Source organism: Mobula birostris, chromosome 8 (genome assembly GCF_030028105.1).
Source record: "Mobula birostris isolate sMobBir1 chromosome 8, sMobBir1.hap1, whole genome shotgun sequence".
Taxonomy (NCBI): Eukaryota; Metazoa; Chordata; class Chondrichthyes; order Myliobatiformes; family Myliobatidae; genus Mobula; species Mobula birostris.
This window is the reverse complement of record NC_092377.1, coordinates 93,132,107-93,154,289: the sequence shown is the minus strand read 5'-3', so window position 1 is coordinate 93,154,289 and position 22,183 is coordinate 93,132,107. Positions and strand designations below refer to the sequence as shown.

General features: G+C 44.9%; 1 protein-coding gene across 3 annotated transcripts in view; it reads left to right on the top strand.

Annotated features, from left to right (window-relative positions):
* The window catches only part of abhd12 (abhydrolase domain containing 12, lysophospholipase), a 177,143-nt gene that overhangs the window by 131,631 nt on the left and 23,329 nt on the right, over positions 1 to 22,183 (top strand). For all 3 annotated transcript variants that reach the window (XM_072265674.1, XM_072265675.1, XM_072265676.1), the window contains exons 10-11: positions 245 to 324; positions 19,914 to 19,996. In XM_072265674.1, coding sequence (XP_072121775.1) covers positions 245 to 324; positions 19,914 to 19,996 — 163 coding nt within the window. The remainder of the gene's footprint in view (positions 1 to 244; positions 325 to 19,913; positions 19,997 to 22,183) is intronic.

Here is a 22,183-nt window from a genome sequence, read left to right as displayed (position 1 = left end):
GTTCTCCGAGCACACTCTCAGGTGTGTCGGTTGTTATCACAAACAACACGTTTCACTGTATGCTTTGATGTACATGTGATCAATAAATCTGAAGCTGAATAAATCTGAATATGCCCAATGTTTTTCATTCTGCAGATTAGTACCACACCAGTGAAATGTTATGTGACTTGATACCTGTTGTAGTCAGACTGTAAGATGTTTATCTGTTTCTGGTTTTGAAAAACATGGCTCCTTTTATTTGTAGATACCCCTCCAGGTGCCTTAATTCTGGAATCTCCTTTCACTAACATTCGGGAAGAAGCCAAAAGCCACCCTTTTTCACTGGTAAGCAGCATATTATTTTAAATGAAGTCCTAAACTATTCATTCCAGAACAAGAAACTATAGATCCCCTCCAATATTTAATAAAATAAATTCAAAGCTACATCTCGATCTTCTGTATCACTTAAGCAACAAAAATGTATGTTGAGATTTCTATTTTATTATTTGACATTAGAATACAGATGAGATTGGGGCTTAGGTTAACAGCAGCATGATTAGAAATTCAATTGCGTGACTCTGTTTGCTTCTGCACTGTCTGATTGAGAACAGTGTTACATGTTACATCAGGTACTTTCCGATGAAAAATCACACCCGCAATGCTACAAGTGCAGGTTTCCCCCGCCATTTGAAGGTAGAGCATTCCGATGAAACGGTTTGTAAGCCGGAATGTCGTAAAGCGAAGAAGCAATTACCATTTATATGGGAAAAATTTGTGAGTGTTCGCAGACCCAAAAATAATCTACCAAATCATGCCAAATAACACATAAAACCTAAAATAACAGTAACATATAGTAAAAGCAGGAATGATACGATAAATACACAGCCTATATAAAGTAGAAATACTTCTCTACAATCATTGCCTGCACTGTTCTCCGTAGCAAAAATCTCACGCAAGCGCTCTCGGCAGAAACACTCTCCAGTAACCTTTAAGCTATGAAGCTGCCAAATCATACCAAAAAAAAACATACCAAATAACACATAAAAATACACAGCCTATATAAAGTAGTAGAAATAATGTATGTACAGTGTAGTATCACTTACCGGAATTGGGAAGACAGCACAGAGCACACTGGTGGTGTGTTAGACTGAGTCCTTGGAGGTTGGGTTGGTGCAGTGATCCCCAACCTCCGGGCAGCAAACCGATACCGATCTGCGAAGCCTGCAGGGGCACAGCGGTGGCTGGGACGCACCCAGCACATCTTTAAGAAAAAAGCCGAAATGAACAAGCTAATTAATTAGGTGCCACCCGGCACGTAAACGTCGGCCCAGATCAGAGGTGACGCAGTCGCCTCTGATCTGGGCCGACATTTACGTGCTGGGTGGCACACAATTAATTAGCTGGTTTATTTCAACTTTTTTTTCTCAAAGATGTGCTGGGTGCAACCCGGCTACCACTGCATTCTCCGTGAACTGGCTACCGCTGCATTCTCCGCGAATCGGTATCTGTCTGCGGCTCGGGGGTTGGGGTGGTGGGACACTGAGATGTCATCTGTTTCCATCAGGGAGGCAGGTCATCTTCTTCTGTGTCTGCCTGCCTCGATGTCGAAGATCGAGGTTTGCCGTCTGCTGTGGCTGATGTGGAAGGCTTGCTTGACTGCTAGCCTTGCGCATTTTTCTATCATACAGTTCTTTGTAAGCACTCAAACCATCTTGCAACTATGCCCTAAACTGACGTACCCATTCAAAATTAAAGTCGTACTTTTCTGCAATCATTGTAGCGAAAATCTCATGCAGTTGCTTCACGTTCAGTTCCTGGACGACTTCACTTTCGGTCCGTTCGCTACTGCATTCAGTTTTGATTGTTATCCTTTCCTCTTCCAATTGCATCAGCTGTTCATCTATCAGCTCTTGGTCATGGGATGCCAAAACCTCTTCAACATCATCTTCGTCAACTTCCACAAGCCAAACTCACTTTGTCCTTACTTTGTTCACCACATTCGAAACGCTTAATTATGTCTAGTTTTACACTAAGTGTAACACCCTTACGAGCTCTTTTAGGCTTTTCTGATACCTTAGAACTCATCTTGCAAATGGCTGCTCACAGGCATGAGTTTAAGCAATACCGGCGAGATTGCAGTTCCGAATCCGGAGGAGGAGCCGCTGCTCGGGGTGCGCTGCCTTTTTTTGTAACAATGAAAACAGTTTCTGTTAGCGAAAATGGGTAACTAATGTAGGTCTTTCATAACAGTGAGGTTTCGTAAAGCAAATGTTCGAAAAGCAGGGGGCACCTGTAATTGAGAAAAAGTGAAATGTCACCAGGTATGTTATTAGACAAATTCTGACTCAACCATTTACACAGCGTTTAGAAAAGGTAACCAAAAGTTTAGCCAAGGGTGTAGATTTTGAGGTGTGGAGGTTAGGTTAAGGGGAGGGGATTTCCAGAATCCAGGCTTCTGAAGTTAAAGCTGTATCCTGTGGGATAAAGAGCATGTTTTGTCTATGAATATCAAGTTACAACAAAAAAGCCATACTTTTTCAAATTCTAAATTAAGTGCTATTAAAGACATAATTATATACTCCCTATGCTGGTTAATCATCTGGACCAAATTTGCTATGCATTTCGAAAACCTCATTTATTGTACCTTGTTTCTTTGCTTTCAGGAGCAAAGCTGGGCAGATTGTAACTACAAATTGGTTAAAATTTTTTAAAGCTGAAGAGCCATTTTTTTCAGAGAGGTGATCTTTTTTTTATTCTAATAGAAGCAACAATATAGCAATCATTTTGCATAAGAGTATGATTTTTCTAATCAATTAGACATGGGAATCACAGAACTGTGGGAACGTACAGTGCAGGAGGGGTCTATTTGGTCCATTTTATCCATGTTGGCTGAGAAAAAGCTATTGAAAATAAACTTATTGGCCAACGTTTGGACCAAAACTTGTAGGTTATGACAGGTAAGTGCTCACTGAGTGTTTTATAAGTGTGGGCATGCTATGTTGGCACTAGAAGCATGGTGACAGATGTTTCGACGTACATGTGACTGTAGGGTAACTGTGGGGTAATGTATTGTGTGGAAACATATGCATAATTCACAATCACCAATATTGTGTTGGGGCTCACTTGAAGAGGCTGGTCTGATGTAATGATGTAATGACATAAAGTTTTTTTTAACCCTGTTTTTATGTTCAGTGTTTGGTTGGCAGTAAAGGAGTTGTAATGGTTTCCCTTAAACTTAAAATGCCTTTGCCATTTTGTTTGCGAAAACCTATGTCGGTGACCCCAATGCTGTAGGATAATTCCAGTTATTCAATGTGTCAGCCAATGCAGAAGTTGAAACTGCCGGAGTTTTGGGATCAAAATGCCGTCACTTGGTTTGTACAAGCCAAAGCCCAGTACACGCTGCGAGAAATCTTTGCAGATGACACCAGTTCATAATAGCATTGCTCAGTAGTTCCACAGCAACGCAAGTGGCGAGTCTGCTTGAACACCCACCTGAATGCGAAAAATATCGCACGCTGAAAACTATGTATTACAAACTTTTGGACTATCGGATTCTGAGTGTTGTCTTTGCCCAGCCTGGAGGTGACTCGGCCTTCAGAACTAATGGACTACATGCTGTCTCTCCTGGGAAATCACCATCCTTGTTTGATTTTTAACGAACTCATTATGCAGCAAATGCCTGATCGGGTATAAAACCAGCAGACTTGGGTAAAGCCGGTCTTTTTTTGGTGGCTCAGGTGTGAGAGGTATGAGTGTCAGTGTCAGAATCCCACAGGTGTCAGGAGAGGGGGGGGGGAGGAGGGGAGAGAGAGAGAGAGAAAAAAAGAAAAAGAAATAAAAGGACCAGATTCGAGCAGGGGTGGTCTTTTTGGGCTGAGCAGGCACGGAAAGTGTTGGCATCAGAGGCCTAAACTCAATTGCAAATAAAAGGAGGGTAGGCTCAAGCGGAGCAGCCATTGTCGGAGTATGCAAGTGATAGAGTGTAAAGGCTTTGGCTTAGCAGGCTTCAGCATGAAGAGGAGAAGGCACAGTTAAGAAGAGGTAAGCCTTTCACTTTTTTTTAGTGTAGAGTATTCAGGATGGAATGCTGCTCCTGTCAGATGTGGGAATTCAGGATATCTGATGGTTTTCCTGATGACTACATCTGCAGGAAGTGCACCCAGTCTCAGTGCCTGACTGACCGGGTCTAGAAGCAGGTGTTGGAGCTGGAGTTGGATGTACTCAGGATCATCTGGAAGGCTGAAGATATTATAGCTGAGACTTTTGAAGAGATGGTCACATCCAGAGTACAGGCTTCAGGCAAAAGATAGGTGACCACCAGGAGAGGCAAGGGGATTAAGAAGTCACTGCAGGGTTCCCCTGTGGCCATTCCCTTCTACAAGTATACCTCTTTGGACAACAGCAGCAGTCAGGCTGGTGGCACTGTGGCTAGCTCTGAGACTTGACAAGGAAGGGTAAAGTCAGGCAGTGCAGTAGTTATAGGGAACTCAATAGTTGGGGGATAGAAAGGAGATCCTGTGGCCACAAAAGAGACACCAAGATGGTGTGTTGCCTCCTGGGTTGCTAGGATCCAGGATGTATTGGAGTAGCTGCAGGATATTCTCAAGGGGAGGGGGAACAGCCAGAGGTCGTGGTGCATGTTGGCACCAGTGACATAGGCAGAAAAGGGGAAGAGGTCCTACACAGTGAGTATATAGAGTTATAAAAGATGTTGAAGAGAGGACCTCCAAGGTAGTAACCCCTGGATTACTCCCTGTGCCACAGGCTAGTGCAGGTAGAATTGGGGAGCTTACTGTTCTGGTTAACAACGGACGGTGCAATCCTGGTCATATTACGATCGAAGAACGTGTTGGTAGTCTGGATATTGAACTTTTTGCTGTTGGACTCCGGCTGTATTCCACCGAGATACAACACTGGGCGTCAAGGGAGGTTGTTCCTGCCTGTGGCCATCGAACTTTGCAGCTCCTCCCATGGAGGGTCAGACACCCTGAGCCAATAGGCTGGTCCTGGACTTATTTCCATCTGCATAGTTTGCATTTTGTTGTTTGATTGTTTGTGGTTTTTGTATTGCTATATTTATGCTCTATTCTTGGTTGGTGCAGCTGTAATGAAACCCAATTTCCCTCGGGATCAATAAAGTATATCTATCTACGGTTCTTCTGATGCTGCTCAAGAGAGTTTAAACTAGTTTTGCAGGGGTTGGGAACCGGAGCCCCAAGTCTGTAAAGGAAGGATCAGACTGGAAATTAGATGTCAGAGAAAGTATTGAAAGGTAAAATCGAAATAACTGGTATGATGGGTCAGATAGTTTGAAGTGTTTACATTTTAATGCTACGAGTATTATAGGTAAGGGTGATGAACAGAGCATAGATCAGTACATGGAACTACGATGTTATAGCCATTACTGAAACTTGGTTGAGAGAGGTGCAGGAATGAGTGATTGCCGGAGAAAATTCTGGAGAGATAGGATATATGAGAATTTGGAAACACATGGCTTCATTAGGAAGAGCCAACATGGCTTTGTGCATGGCAGGTTGTGCCTTACCAACTTGGTTGTGGTTTTTGAGAAGGTGACGAGAGAGATTGATGAGGGTAGGGTCATGGATGTTGTCTACATGGATTTTAGTAAGGCATATGACAAAGTACCTCATGGAAGGCTAATCCAAAAGATTAAGATGCATGGGGTCTGCGTTGAATTGGCTTGCACACAGAAGACAGAGGGTAGTGGCTGAAGGGATGTCTGAGCTGGAGTTCTGTAATTAATGGAGTTCTGCAGGGATCTATGGTGGAACTCTAATGTTTGTGTTGTATATACATGACCTGAATGAAAATGTAGATGGGTGGATTAGTAAATTTGCAGATCAGAATCAGGTTTATTATCACCGATTTGTGACATGAAATTTGTTAACTTAACAGCAGCAGTTCAATGCAATACAACATTGGTGGAGTTGTGGATAGTGTAGAAGACTGGCAAATAATACAGCATGATATACAAACGTTTGTAGATCAGTTGCAATGGGCAACTATGGAGACCAAGTCTTTATATATATTTAAGGCAGAGGTTGATTGGTCAGGACATGAAGGAATATGGGGAGAAGGCAGGAGACTGGGTCTGAAAGGAAAGTTGGATTAGCCAGGATAAAATGGCAGAGCAGACTCGATGGGCTGAATGGCTTAATTCTGCTCCTATATCTTTTGGTTTTAATTGCAGATATAGACTGAGAAATGGCAGGTGGAGTTTAACCCAGATAAATGTAAGATGTTGCACTTTAGTCAGATAAATGCAAAGAGACAGTGCACTGTTAACGGCAAGGTCATTAACAATGTTGCTGAGCAGAGAGATCTTGGGATCCAAGCTCATAGCTCCTTGAAAGTGGCTACACAGGTCGATAATGTGGTTAAGCAGGCTTATGGAATGCTTGCTTTTATTAGTCGAGGCATTGAGTTCCAAAGTCAGGAGGTTATGTTGCCATTTTTAAAAAAAACAACTCTGGTTAGAACATATCTGGAGTACTCCGTGCACTTCTGGCCACCCCACTGTCGGATGTTGAGGCTTTGGAGAGGGTGCAGAAGAGGCTTACCAGGATGCTGCCTGGTTTAGAGGACGTGTGTTTTCACGAGAGGCTGGATAAACTTAGATTGTTTTCTCTGGAGCGCCAGAGGCTGAGGGGAGATCAGATAGAAGTATATAAGATTATGAGAGGCATAGATAGAGTGAACAGAGTATCTGTTTTCCAGGGTTGAAATGTCTATTACCAGAGGGCGTGCATTGTAGGTTCAAAGGAGATGTGAGAGGTAAGTTTTTTACTCAGAGTTGTGGATGCCTGGAATATGCTACCTGGTATGGTGGTAGAGGCAAATACATTAGAGGCTTTAAGAGATGTTTGAATCTGCACATGGATGTAAGGATGATGGAGGGATATGGACATGGCATAGGTAGGAGGGGTTAGTGTTTGAATGTTTTTGATTTGCTTTTTAGCTGATTCGGCACAACATTGTTGGCCAAATGCCTGTTCCTGTGCTGCATGTACTCTTCTATGTTCTATGTTTAAGTTCACATTGCCTTCGCTAATGTGCCAGTGAAGGACTGTAAGGAGCTTGCTAAAGTTGCTGAGAGTCTACCATCAGCCAGGCAGAGTTGCATCATTCCTCCTCCTTTCCCGTCTCAATAAGCCTGGTCAGCAGGCCCTCCAACATATGCATGCTTGTTGCTGCAAAACAGCGCCAAGTCTGTGTTTTTACCACTTTCACTTTGGAAGTACCAACTGCCTTGCTGCTTCAACTGTGCTAGTGCATCAAGACATCAGAGGTCTGTGAACACTGTAGGTTCCAGCTGCCAGAGTCATCTACTGCTCATTACGGGCACACTTTCTGGGTGAGGCTTCTTGTGTAACACGGGTGCTCAAATGAGTGTGCTGCCAGCATCACCTATTGATCAGAAGGCAAAGAGTGATGAAACCTCATTGGGAGCCACCAATGGCGGTAGGATCCAGACTTAAAGGACACAACGGGTGATGCTCTGTTTCAGTGGGTAGTGTTACGCATAGGACTTCATCCTGGCTGAAGTGGCTGGACCTCTGCTCAGCACAGATTTCCTGTGTGCTCAAGGACTGTTAGTTGATCTTAAGAACTGTTGGCTCATGGATGTCAAGGACTTTGGATCGTTACCCTGCTCCCCCAGTTCGTTCCCCACAATGACTCTCTCAAGCACATGCACCATTGCATAAGCACTTACTTGACTATTGGGCAAATTCACAAACCTCACCAAGCTCACATTCTCCACCACAGTCACAAAGCATGAGGTCGAGCACCACATTACCACAACTGGCCCGCCAGTCCATACTCGTGTGCATGGACTGGATCCAGAAGAGCCGGCAACCACGAAGGCTGAGTTTTCTTGGCTTGTGCGCAGGTCAAATAGCCTCTGGGCTTCCCCTTCCATATGGTCCCTAAGTCCGATGGTGGTTGCTGCCCATGTGGCGATTACCAATGCCTTCACGAGGTCACCACCCCCCGATCGTTACCCAGTCCTACATATCTAAGACTTTTCAGCACAGTTAGAAAGTTAATTTAAAGTTGGCTTAGTTAGGGGCTACCATCAGGGGCCTGTGTGCTTGGGCGGACATTCCCAAAATGGCTGTGATAACCCTGTTTGGCCTCCTTGAGTTTCTGCACATTGCATTTGGACTGAAGAATGCAGCACAGACTTTCCAATGGCTGATGTATTAAAAGACTTAGATTTTCTTTACGTTTACCTGGATGACACACTTTCACATCTCCGCACACTTTTCGAGCACTTAAGCCGACATGGGTTGATTATTAATCCTGCTAAATGCCAGTTTCAGTTGTCAACCATGGATTTTCGTGGCCTCTGCGTCTCCACAGAAGAAGCAAAACCCCTCCCTTCAAAAGTAAACGCTATTATGGATTTCCCACCACCCCACAGAGTTTTTAGCAATGGTGAATTTTTATCACCACTTCGTTCTGCAAGTTGCTGAACTTGTGCTCCCCTTGTATAGTGTCTTTAAAGGCAGTGCCCCTAATCATGTGCTTGAATGGTTAGCAGATGTGACCAGAGCATCTGATGACACCAAATGAGCTCTTTCCAACACGACTCTACTGGCACACCTGTGCCCTAACACTCCTATAGCCATTAAATCTGATGCTTCAGAGTATGCTGTGGATGCTGTGCATGAACAGTTTGGAGGCATGTGACAGCTGCTTGGTGCCTTCAGCCAGCAGCTCCACCCCCTGAAAGAAATTACAGCAGGTTTGACCGTGAGCTCTATCTGACTGACCGTCAGTTTTGTTTTCTACTAGAGGGTCGCCATTTCATGGTGTTTATTGACCACAAACCCCTCGAGCACAGGATGGCCAAAATATCAGACCCTTGGTCTGTATGACACCAATGCCACCTGGCCAACATATCATAATACAACTGATATTCAACGTATCAAGGGAAAAATAATTCCATGGCTGATTGTCTCTCATGGCCAGCTGTTGAGGTCGTACACATTAGGGTCAACTATGCCAGCATGGCAGCCGACCCAGAGGTCCAAGCTGACTGAACAGCATTCACGGGCCTGCAGCTGACTGGCATTAAGTTCGGGGAAACTGAAGTTACTCTCCTATGCACCAAAGTTTGTGTGGCATGGCCTCAGATGGGGTGCAGCCTGTGTTGAGTGCCAGTGGAAGAAAATTGGCCATCATTTTTGGGCACCATTTAACACCTTTGAGATCCCTGAGCAACGGTTTGACCATATCAATTTGGACCTGGTTGGTCCTCTTTCCCCCTGCCCCTTGTGGTTTCCTGCACCTCCTTACCATGGTGGACCATACCACCAGCTGGCCAGAGCTTGTCCCTCTAGCATCGGTGAAGGCCACACACGTGGCTTCTGCGTTTATCAGTACCTGGGTTGCTCGGTTTGGCACCCCACTGATATTTCCTCTGACTGTGGTTCCCAATTCATGTCAGACCTCTGGGCTGCAATGGCCCAGAACCTCTACGTTAGGCTACATCAGATCGCAGCATATCACCAGCAGTTCACTGCTCCTTAAAGGCTGCTCTGAGGGCTTCCCTGGCAGTTGAGTGTTGGCATGATAATCTCCTATAGGTCCTGCTGGGGCTTAGAGCAAAGAGGACTTGCAGTTGTCCACTGCTGGGTTAGTATATGGGCAGCCATTATGAATGCCAAGTGATTTTATTCCTGACGCCATGACTGCCTGGTCAGCTTCTCAACAGTGTTCCTCCCTCCTCAGTAAATTCAATTCCTTTGCCCCTATTTCTACCTGCCATCATGTCATACAGCACTCCTGTGTTCCTTTTGACCTACATTCCACTCTGTTTGTTTTTAACTGCCATGATGCACACCAACATCCCCTTATGATGGCCCATTCCTTGTTTTGGAACAGGGAGAAAGGACTTTTATCATAGATAGGAAGAGTAAATCTGAATTATTTAGGTTGATTGCCTTAAACTGCTCCACCAAGATTTGGAGGTTTCTGCTACCATGACGTGACCATGAGCATGTCAACACATCTCTGGATGAACCAGAGTCACCTACTGACCCGAGCTCCAGACAAGCTTACGGTTCCAGTTTTGGTGAATTCTGGTGTGGTGTGGGGGGTGGGGGGCATCTGTGTAGGGTAATGTAATGGGTGGAAACATATGCATAATTGACAACCACCGACACTGAGTTGGGATTCACTTGAAGAGGATGGTCTGACATGACGATATGATGTAAAGTTTATTACCACACTTCTACGTTCTCTGGTTGGTTGCCAGTAAAGCAGTTGTTATGATTTCCCTTAAACTTGAAAAGCTCTGCTGTTTTTATTTGCGAAAACCTGCATGACAAATAAAGCTAATCTTCTATTCTTCTTCTTCTGGTCTGTGCTTAATGTGTCGCCCCTTTCTTTCAAGGATTCCATGTTTTATTGGTTTCGCTAACGTTATTATCAAAGATAATTTTACTTTTCTGTGGCTATGCTTCAGACTTAGCAGAATAGCACTAGGGTTAAATTGAGGAACAGCTGCATTCTGTGAGATTGGGAGATTGAGGGTGATCTGATAGACCATAAGATATAGGAGCCGAAAGGCTATTCAGCCGTTTGAGGCTTCTCCGCCTTTTCATCCTTCTCAGCCGCATTCTTCCTTTGAGATGATAAGATGGTCACAGCGTCCTCCCCTGGTCAAACCAAAGGTGTAATTAGAGGTCCTGATGAAGGGTTCCGGCCCGAAACGTTGACTGATCGTTTCCACAGATGCTGCCCGGCCTGCTGAGTTCCTCCAGCGTGTTGTGAGTGTTGCTTTGACCCCAGCATCTGCAGAGTATTTAGTGTTTACAAAGGTGTAATTATTCATCCTTTACCTTGTTTACCATCCCAAGACAGTGCTAGATATTCAGAACATCAAGTAATGTAGGTCTTCCCCATCAGTGAGTTGCCCGATAGCAATGGAGCGGAATTTGCTGCATACCATGTTGTGTTGTGGCCTGGATTGGTTGCATATCATTGTTGTGCAGTCCATCAAATGGTGAAAATGATTGCCTTGGATGTTTTTATTGTGATCGCAAGACCCTGATGGACATTGGTAATGCAGAATACTGCAAGTTGGTTCACAAATTAATTGGTGAGACTGATGGCGGGGGAGCAGCTTTGCCTCGGTTCTTTTGCAGACCAGGCCCTCCTATCCAACCACCCAGGAGAGGAGTTGGCTGTATTCATGTGTAGGGTTGAATGACAATTAAGCTTGAACTTGGAACTTGATCCTTGATGCTCCAGTAGCCTTTGAAATCTTTACTAATAAAGAACTTATCAACCTTTGCTTTAAATATAGCCAATAACTTGTCCTCCACAGCTGTATGTGGCAATGAATTTCACAGATTCACCACCCTCTGGCTAAAGAAATTGCTCCTCATGTCTGTTTGAAAGGGATGTACATTTCTGATGCTGTGCCCTCTGATCCTTGACCCCCCCCCCACAGGAAATGTCCTCGCTACACCCAACCCTTTAAATATTCAATAGATTTCAATTCTTCTAAATTCCAACAAATACAGGCCTAGAGTCATCAAAAGCCTCTTCTGCATTAACCCTTTCATTCCTAGGATTATTCACATGACACTCCTCTGGACCCTCTCCAATGCCAGTGCATCCTTTCTAAAACTGCTCACAATGGTACAAGTGTAGTCTGACCAATGTCTTGTAATGTCTCATCATTACACCTTATTTTTGTATTCTAGTCCTCTCGAAAAGAATGTAACATTTCATTTGCCTTCTCCTAATTTGTTCACGTCCTTCTGCAGACTCCCTGCTCCCTCAACACTACCTGCTCCACCACCTATCTATGTATTGTCCATAAACCTGTCTACAAAGCCATCAATTTCGTCATCCAAATCATTGGCATATAATGTGAAAAGAAACAGTCCCAATAGCAACCCCTGCTGAGCACCACTTGTTAAAGGCAGGCAATCGTAAAGGGCATCCTGTGTTCCCACCCTTTGTTTCCTGCTAGTTAGCTAATCTTCTATCCATGCTCGTATCCTTCTTGTAATACCAAGTGCTTTTTATCTTGTTTAGATGCCTCACATGTGACATTTTCTCAAAGGCCTTCTGAAAGTTCAAGTAAACAACATCCACTGACTTTCCTTTGTCTATCCTGCCTGTTATTTCCTCAAAGAATTCCAAGAGATTTGTCAGGCAAGATTTCCCTTTAGGGAAACCATGCTGACTTTGGCCTATTTTACCATGTGCCTCCAAGTACTCTGAAAGCTCTTGCTCAATGATGGACTACAACATCTTCCCAACCACTGAAGTCAGGCTAGCTAGTCTGTAATTTACTGTCTTTTGCCTCCCTCCCTTCTTAAAGAGTGGAATGACATTTGCAATTTTTCAGTCATCTGGAATTATTTCAGAATCTAGTTATTATTGAAAGATCACTACTAATGCCTCCACAATCTGTCCAGCTACCTCTTTCAGAACCTTGGAGTGTAGTCCGGGTGACTTATCTATCTATAAACCTTCCAACTTCCCAAGTACCTTCTCCTTAGTAATAGCAAATACACTGAATTCCACCTCCTGGTACCCAGTGTACTGTGTCTTCCACAGTGAAATCTTGAGTTTGTCTGCCAATTTTTTTTGTCCCCCATTACTACCTCTTTATGTCTGAAAACGTTTTGGTATCCTCTTTAATATTATTGACTAGTTTATCTTCATCTTTCATCTTTTCTCTCATTTTTAAAAAAATTTTAAAAGCTTCCCAATCCTCTATCTTTCCACTAATTTGAGTGCAATTATATGCCCTCTCTTTTGCTTTTATACTTTCTTTGACTTCCCATGTCAGTTACAATTGCCTCATCCTTCCGTTAGAATATTTCTCGTTTGGGATTAATCTATCCTACGCCTTCTGAATTTCGCCAGAAACTCCAGCCATTGCTGCTTTGCTAGTGTCCCCTTTCAGTCTTCAAAATCATTGATGTATTCAGTCATGTTTCCTTGGCTGTTTTCCTTTCCACTGTATAATTACTGTAATTTGGGAGGTATTTGTCTAATTGTAATAAAGCAGCGGTCCCCAGCCACTGGGCCGCGGACCGGTACCGGACCGCAAATCATGTGATACTGGGCTGCAATGAAACGATATGAGTCAGCTGCACCTTCCCTCATTCCCTGTCATGCCCATAGTTGAACTCTAACGCATGCGAGGTCATCAGTGACCCAAGACACAAATGACCCAAGACGTGTAAAGGAATGGGTCCGTGACCCTTTTGTGAATGTTTCCAGTGAATCTTCCATGTCAGCACGGGAAAAAGATGAACTCCTCGAGCTTGCAAATGATGGTGGGCTGAAAGGTATGTTTGATATAACATCTCTGCTGGCATTCTGGATCAAAGTCAAGGCTGAATATCTTGAGATAGCCACGAAAGCACTGAAAATGTTGCTTCCATTTCCAACATCATATCTTTGCAAAGCGGGATTTTCTGCAATGAATGCATAGTCCACCCCCTGGGACAGGGCCTGTATGGTAGGTCTGGAAAGTGCGTCCGCCACGACGTTGTTCTTTCCAGAGACATGCCGGATGTCCGTCGTGTACTCGGAGATGTAGGACAGATGTCGCTGCTGGCGGGAGGACCAGGGGTCGGACACCTTAGTGAACGCAAAGGTAAGCGGTTTGTGGTCTGTGAACGTGGTGAAGGGCCTACCTTCTAAGAAGTAACTGAAATGCCGGATTGCCAGGTATAGTGCCAATAGCTCCCGGTCGAAAGCACTGTATTTGAGTTCGGGTGGTCGTAGGTGTTTGCTGAAGAACGCCAGGGGATGCCAGCGACCCTCGATGAGTTGTTCCAGCACTCCACCGACCGCGGTGTTGGATGTATCCACCGTGAGTGTAGTAGGAACGTCCGTTCTGGGGTGCACTAGCATCGCGGCGTTTGCTAAGGCTTCTTTGGTTTTAACGAAAGCGGTTGCGGCCTCTTCATCCCATGTAATGTCCTTGCCCTTACCCGACATCAGGGTGAACAGGGGGCGCATGGTTCGGGCTGCTGAGGGGAGGAAACAGTGATAAAAATTCACCATACCCACGAATTCCTGCAAGCCTTTGATTGTGTTGGGTTGGGGGAAGTGGCGGACCGCGTCTACCTTGGCGGGCAGCGGAGTTGCCCCGTCTTTAGTAACCCTGTGGCCCAGGAAGTCGACAGTGTCAAGTCCGAACTGGCATTTGGCTGGATTGATTGTAAGGCCGAATTCACTCAGGCGGGAGTAGAGCTGGCGGAGGTGGGACAGATGCTCCTGCCGACTACTGCTGGCTATGAGGATGTCGTCCAAATAGATGAATGCAAAGTCCAGGTCGCGTCCCACCGCGTCCATTAGCCGCTGGAACGTCTGTGCGGCATTCTTTAGACCAAACGGCATTCAGAGGAATTCGAAAAGTCCGAACGGGGTGATAAGTGCTGTTTTGGGGATGTCGTCCGGATGTACAGGGATTTGATGGTATCCCCGGACGATTTCTACCTTGGAAAAGATCCTTGCGCCGTGTAGGTTTGCTGCGAAGTCTTGAATGTGCGGCACAGCATAGCGGTCTGGCGTTGTAGCCTCGTTTAGTCTGCGGTAGTCTCCGCATGGTCTCCAGCCCCCTGTTGCCTTGGGCACCATGTGAAGGGGGGAGGCCCATGGGCTGTCGGACCATCGTATGATCCCTAATTCCTCCATCTTCTTGAACTCCTCCTTCGCCAGTCGGAGCTTGTCCGGGGGAAGCCTTCGAGCACAGGCGTGGAGGGGTGGTCCCTGGGTCGGGATGTGGTGCTGTACTCCATGTCTGGGCATGGCTGCTGTGAACTGCGGTGTCAGTACTGATGGGAAATCCGCCAGGACCCTGGTGAATTCATCGTCGGACAGCGTGATGGAGTCCAGGTGTGGGGCTGGCAACTGTGCTTCACCCAGGGAGAACGTTTGAAAAGTCTTGGCGTGGACTAGCAAGTCGACCAGCAGGCTGTGGGCTCATAGAAAATCTGCCCCCAGCAGTGGTTGGGCCACGGCGGCCAGTGTGAAGTCCCACGTGAACCGGCTGGAGCTGAACTGTAGCCGCACCGTGCGGATGCCGTAGGTTCGTATTGTGCTGCCATTAGCGGCCCTCAGGGTGGGTCCCGGTTCTCTGTTGCGGGTGTCGTAACTCGTTGGAGGTAAGACGCTGATCTCCGCTCCGGTGTCGACCAAAAAGCGGCGTCCCGACTGCTTGTCCCAGATGTACAGGAGGCTGTCCTGATGGCCAGTCGCTGTAGCCATCAGCGGCGGCTGGCCCTGGCGTTTCCCGGGAATTTGCAGGGTGGTCTGCAGCGGCGGGCCTCTGTGCCCCACCGCTGGTGGTAGAAACACCATTGTTCATTGGGCTCCTCACTCCCGTCGCCGGGTTTTGTAGGCTCTGCTGCCGGGCCTGGTCTGGTCTGCCGTTGGGCTCGTGGCTTGGTGATCTGTGCAACGGATGCCCCTCTCTCTTTCCTGGCATTCCACAGCACATCTGCTCAGGCCGCCACCTCCCAGGGGTTGCTGAAATCTGCGTCGGACAGCAGCAGGCATATGTCCTCGGGCATTTGCTCTAGGAACACCTGCTCAAACATGAGGCAGGGTTTGTGTCCTTCAGCCAGGGCCAGCATCTCGTTCATTAATGCTGATGGCGGCCTGTCTCCCAAACCATCCAGGTGCATTAAGCGGCGTGCTCGTTCGCGCCGTGAGAGTCCGAAAGTCCTTATGAGCAGGGCTTTGAATGCTGTGTATTTGCCGTCCTCCGGGGGCGACTGTATAAACTCCTCAACTTGTGCAGCTGTCTCCTGGTCGAGGGAGCTCAGCACGTAGTAGTAGCGAGTGGACTCCGAGGTTATCTGCCGAATGTGGAATTGTGCTTCTGCTTGTTCGAACCATAATTGGGGTCGCAGCGTCCAGAAGCTTGGCAGTTTTAACAAAACTGCGTGAACAGATGCAGCGTCGGTCATCTCTGGTCCAAATATCGTTTGGGCCGTCGGGGTCACCAATTGTAGCGATGTGCTACACACAGCGCTAGAATAACCACACGGAGTCGGTGAGTTAGGGTTGCGATGAAAGAGGTTTATTCGAAATTCGCGGCCCGCTTTAAAGCCTTCCCGTTCCTGCCCTCCCTGGGCGGGACTACTGTGTTATATTCCCAGATCCTTTCTGCGCGCGGGATTTTCCCCCTGCTGGTGAAGATGGCCTGGCGCCCTTTTTGCTGCCAGCCCTCTGCCTGCGCGCGCTGTTGTGAGCCGGTTCGTGTGTGCCAGAAAGTGGGTCGCCACAAGCTAATTGATTAGATGCCGCCCAGCATGTAAATGTCAGCCCAGATCAGAGGCGATTGCCGATTGTGTTGCCTCTGATCTGAGCTGACATTTACGTGCCAGGCGGCACCTAATCAATTAGCTTGTTTACTTAGCTTTTTTCTTCCGATGTGCTGGGTGCATTCGGACTACCGCTGCACCGCTGCATTCTTCATGGCAATGTATTGGTCCACAGCCTGGTGGTTGGGAACCACTGTTATAATTGACTTATCACTACATTCATGCGAGGAAAATATGCGCTGTGTGTTTAATATTAAATTCTGTAGATAAACCCCTTTAGAAACAAAATTGATTGTATTAGACACTTATAAATGACTTATCACCTATATTCCAGTCGTGATTAACACCCCCCCCCCCCCCCCGGGTTGGCTGGTCCACAAGAATATTGTCAATATTAAATTGGTCCGCAGTGTAAATAAGGTTGGGGACCTCTCTAATAAAGTATTTAAAGTACATGGATTACAAATGGTATTTCTCATTAATTACACTGAAGCTCACTCTCTAAAGGTACTTGAAACATTAAAACAATTCCACAAAATATTTAAGTTATTTCCTTGAATGGGAGAAAGAAAAGTAAATGATCATGGTTTCAAGTCTCAAGCCAGGCTGTTTCAAGAGGGAAATCAAAGCAGATTGTCAAAGAGAAGTAGAAATTCTCTTCCTTCTAAAGGTTTTGGAAATGTGTCATATAAGGCATTTAATGCTGCAATTTATACAAGTAAGAGTTTCAAAATAAGAAATTGAGGTGCTGATAATCCACTTTGTGAGGGGTGTTGTTATGTGGCTTACTATTGCCCTCTCTGGTACATGCAAGTTTGTTCTTTTGTGATCTCAATGTAATCATAGTTAGCACAATCACACCGCTGACCCTCCCCCCCCACCCTGTTCTATACTAAGAAGCGTAAAAGCAAAAATGGATACAGGTGTCCCTCGCTTTTCAAACGTTCACTTTACGAAACCTCACTGATACGAAAGACCTACATTAGTACCCTGTTTTCGCTTTCAGAAGGTGTTTTCACTGTTACGAAAAAAAAGCAGCGCGCGATAAAAGGCAGCGTGTGCCCCGAGCAGCCGCTCTCCCCCGGCTTCGGAACAGCATTGCTTTAACACGTGCCTGTGAGCAGCCGTTTGCAAGATGAGTTCTATGGTGTCGGAAAAGCCTAAAAGAGCTCGTAAGGGTGTTACACTTGGCGTAAAACTAGACATAATTAAGCATTTCGATCATGGTGAACGAAGTAAGGACTAAGTGAGTTTGGCTTGTGGAAGTTGACGAAGATGATGTTGAAGAGGTTTTGGCATGTCATGACCAAGAACTGATAGATGAAGAGCTGATGCAATTGGAACAGGAAAGGATAACAATCGAAACCGAATGCAGTAGCGAAAGTGAAGCAACTACGTGAGATTTTCGCTGCAATGATAAAGTATGACTTTAATTTTGAAAGGGTACGTCGGTTTAGGGGATATTTGCAAGATGGTTTGAGTCCTTACAAAGAACTGTATGATAGAAAAATGCGCGAGGCTCAGCAGTCAAGCAAGCCTTCCACATCAGTCACAGCAGATGATGAACCTCAACCTTTGACATCGAGGCAGGCAGTCATAGGAGAAGATGAGCTGCCTGCCTTAATGGAAACAGATGACGAGATGACACCCCAGTGTCCCACCATCCCAACACCCAGGCCGCAGACAAATACTGTACCGATTCGCGGAGAATGCAGCAGTAGCCGGCTACCGCTGGACTCCTGCGTGCCTCGCGGCAATGTATTGGTTGGCGGCTTGGAGGGTGGGGACCACTGCACCACCCCAACCTGCGACGACTCAGCCTAACACACCATCATCAGTGTGCTTGGCGCTGTCTTCCCAATTCCAGTAAGTGATACTACACTGTACATACATTATTTCTACTTTATATCGGCTGTGTATTTGGTATGATTTGGCAGCTTCATAGCTTAAAGCTTACTGGAGAGCGCTTGCACCGTGTTTTTGTGAACAGCGCTTGCGTGAGATTTTCTGTAGACGGCGCTTGCGTGAGATTTTCGCTACAGAGAACAGTGCAGTAATGATTGTGGAAAAGTATTTCTACTTTATATAGGCTGTGTATTTATCATATCATTCCTGCTTTTACTATGTGTTACTGTTATTTTAGGTTTTATGTGTTATTTGGCATGATTTGGTAGGTTATTTTTGGGTCTGTAAACGCTCACAAAATTTTCCTATGTAAATGGTAATTGCTTCTTCGCTTTACGACATTTCGGCTTACGAACCGATTCATAGGAACGCTCTACCTTCGGATGGCGGGGGAAACCTGTGATGGGTTTGAGAATTTTAATCTGAAAACACTGGCCCTCAGGAGAGTTACAAATTACATTTCACTTTACATTTAGGGTTAATATAAACTCCAAAATCACTGGAAGTATTCAGTAGTGTTCCCTTGGCGGCCTTCCTTTCTATTCTTATCTTGAGCCCTAGAGAGGTATGAGAAGAGGTATTCATCTAATAATAATAAAAAATATAAACTACGTGGATTTCAAATGGTAGTTATCATTTATGTTAACTTTGAAAGTCAGTCTCTAACCTTTGGGGACTACATATGTGCAGTACTTAATAGTTTTTAAATTTATTTTTGAAATTTGTCAAAAAGTGGCTGAAATAGCTTCACTCTGTGTCCTTGTTGAATTCATTATTTCAGTTTTCAGATTGTAGTTATGGAGCAAGGAGGGAAATATTCTTCAAAATGTCTTCCCCAGTGTCCACAGGGGTTTTCTTCAGTTATTTTTGTTTCCTCCCAAATCTCAAAGTTGCCAGGGGACAAGGAAATAGGACTGAAGGAGTGGTACTGATGGCATTGTTCTATTGAGAGTTGGCATGGGCTCAGTAGTTTGAATGGCCTCTGTCTATATCAGAATAAGTAAGCAAGCAAGCAGCCCAAGTACGGGTCAGGAGAAGAGGCACGGTGGCTCAAGATCATTAAAAGGAGCAAACAACAGCATTCCAAGGCTAGGGATGGAGTGAAGCTTTTGGAAATAAAGGAAAGTATAAACAGCAAAGTAAACACAAGTTCCCAAGTTGTATTTAGTTCAATATCTGTCTAGTTTTCTTTTTAGCATTGATGGTATTCGCATGGCTTAACCATAACACTTTTGTTCACCTCACTGTGGCAGTTCTCAAAGTGATGCATGATTCAAATTCAGATTCATTTCTTTATCACACATACATCAAAACATACAGTAAAATTCATCGGTTGTGTTAAGAACCAACACAACCTAATGATATGCTGGGGGCAGCCTACACAATCCAGCGGCAACATAACATGCCCATGATTCTTGGCGGAACAACACAAAACACCACAAGCAACAAAACAACAGCAAACAGCAGAAAGGGAAATTGATAAGGTGATAAACAAAAAAAAACACTGGATAAGGGAAAGTAGTTGGAGCTTGCACCATTTAAATTCAAGAAAATTATAATGACAGAAGAAAATAGTTGCAGCTCCTATTTTCTCAAAGTGCGTGCTTTGCCTGTTGTAGAGGTGACCATTCATTTCTGTTTGGTTGTGCTGCCATTATCCTGACAAACTAATGATGGTTGATGTTTCAGGTCTACAGGCACCTTCCTGGCTTTGACTGGTTCTTCCTAGATCCGATCACAGAGAGTGGTATTATATTCCCCAATGATGAAAAGTAAGTAGAAGGTTTTTAAGAGTTGGATTGGAAGTTGTATTTAGAAATTCAGATCCTTTTCCCACTTAGAATTTCTGTTTAGTTCAGTGTGGAATTGGTATAACTGTACTGATGTGTGCACCCAAGAACAATTTGGGTTTAACAGTACTGCGGCGGATGTTGTACAGCTAGGAAGATGTACATATCACGTGTCAGCTGTGACTCAGTGATACCCCTGCCCTTAAATAGAAGTTAGGGATCCACTTCAGGGCTCTGAGGACATAATTTAGCTGACACTTTAGTGCATGACTGTGTGAATGCTAATATTTAATGTGCTGATTTTTGGTCAGATGTTAAGAAGTGTTCCTGAATGTTGGCTGAGTGTTGCAAAAGTTCCCTTACCACAGCTCAGAGGAAATTCTGGTCAACATTTATTGTTAACAAAAGATATCAGGGCAGAATTAGGGCATTCGGCCCCATCAAGTCTGCTCGGCCATTCATCATCAACCCTATTTTCCTGCCAACCCCCTTCTTCACTAAAGCACACAACTTGTTCCATTACTTTGTCGTGCTTTTGAGACCATGATGTGTGCAATTTCCCACATTAGGGCAGTGACTACTAGTCACAAGTATTCCATCAACTTCAGACTGCTGATTGCATCAGATTTCTCAATGGAATAAGTATAAAAAAAATGTCGATATGTGGAGTCATTTGTGTAAATTGTGGTGCATATATAATGCCCTAAATACCTGGTGTGATAGCTTTACCTGGTGAATCTTTCCAGAGTGAACATTTGTCTCATTTCACTAGTGGAAGCTTTGGGAGTCAGTAGTCTTTAGTCTTCCTCAGCACATTTATGTGCATCAAACAATCTGCTTACCATTCCCACACCCCCATTCTTAACATTGATATCAGAGTGACAGAAACTCTTGAAGTGTTCGCTCTGAAAGTAAGCATTTGCAATCTTGGCAAACTCAATTTTTTAATGCGATCAACTGAGTTTTTATTTACTTATTTGTTTATTGACATAGTGCAGAGTAGGCCCTTCTGCCTTCGATCCATGCTGCACAGTAATCCCCTAATTTAATCCCAGCCTAATCGTGGGACAATTTACAATGACCAATTAACCTACCAATCAGTACGTCTTTGGCACGTGGGAGGACACATGCCAAACGTCACGGGGAGAGCATATAAACGCTTTCCAGTCAGTGGTAGGAATTGAACCTTGGTCACTGGTACTGTAAAGCATTGTGCTAACCACTTTGCTACCGTTTTAATATTAGTTCACAACTTTGTAACATAACTTATTATTTTTCAGTGATGAAAAGAGTACGGTAAATATTAAGTTCCCTGTAAACTGGGAACAAGTCATCAGAAGGGTTCATGTCATGCAGCATTACTCAACATTGTGAACTCTAAAGCTTTGCTTTCCTTTTGGAGGGCTGTTGAGATGTTATTAAAAGTGCATGAAGGGATCTTGAAGGAAGGCTGAATGTTTTATGTGAAACATGTCTGCTCAAATATCTCTTTGGAACTGGATTTGCAATCTTAAAGAAAATGTTTAATGTCTCGGAGGGTAGCTGAGCATAATAGATTTCTGATTTCATAGAAACATAGAAAACCTACAGCATAATACAGGCCCTTTGGTCCACAAAGTTGTGCTGAACGTGTCCCTACCTTAGAAATTACTAGCGCAAACAACAGGAATTCTGCAGGTGCTGGAAATTCAACTTACTTACTAATTCTTCCTTCAGTTAGTCCTGACGAAGGGTCTTGGCCTGAAACGTCGACTGTACCTCTTCCTAAAGATGCTGCCTGGCCTGCTGCGTTCACCAGCAACTTTGATGTGTGTTGTTAGAAATTACTAGGCTTACCTATAGCCCTCTATTTTTCTAAGCTCCATGTACAAACGTTTGTACCTATCCAAAAGTCTCTTAAAAGACCCTATCATATCCGCCTCCACTACTGTTGCAGGCAGCCCATTTCACGCACTCACCACTCTCTGAGTAAAAAAACTTACCCCTGACATCTCCTCTGTACCTGCTCCTCAGCGCCTTAAACCTGTGTCCTCTTGTGGCAAACACTTCAGCCCTGGGAAAAAGTCTCTGACTATCCACACAATCAATGCCTCTCATCATCTTATACACCTCTCATCCTCCATCGCTCCAAGGAGAAAAGACCGAGTTCACTCAACCTATTCTCATAAG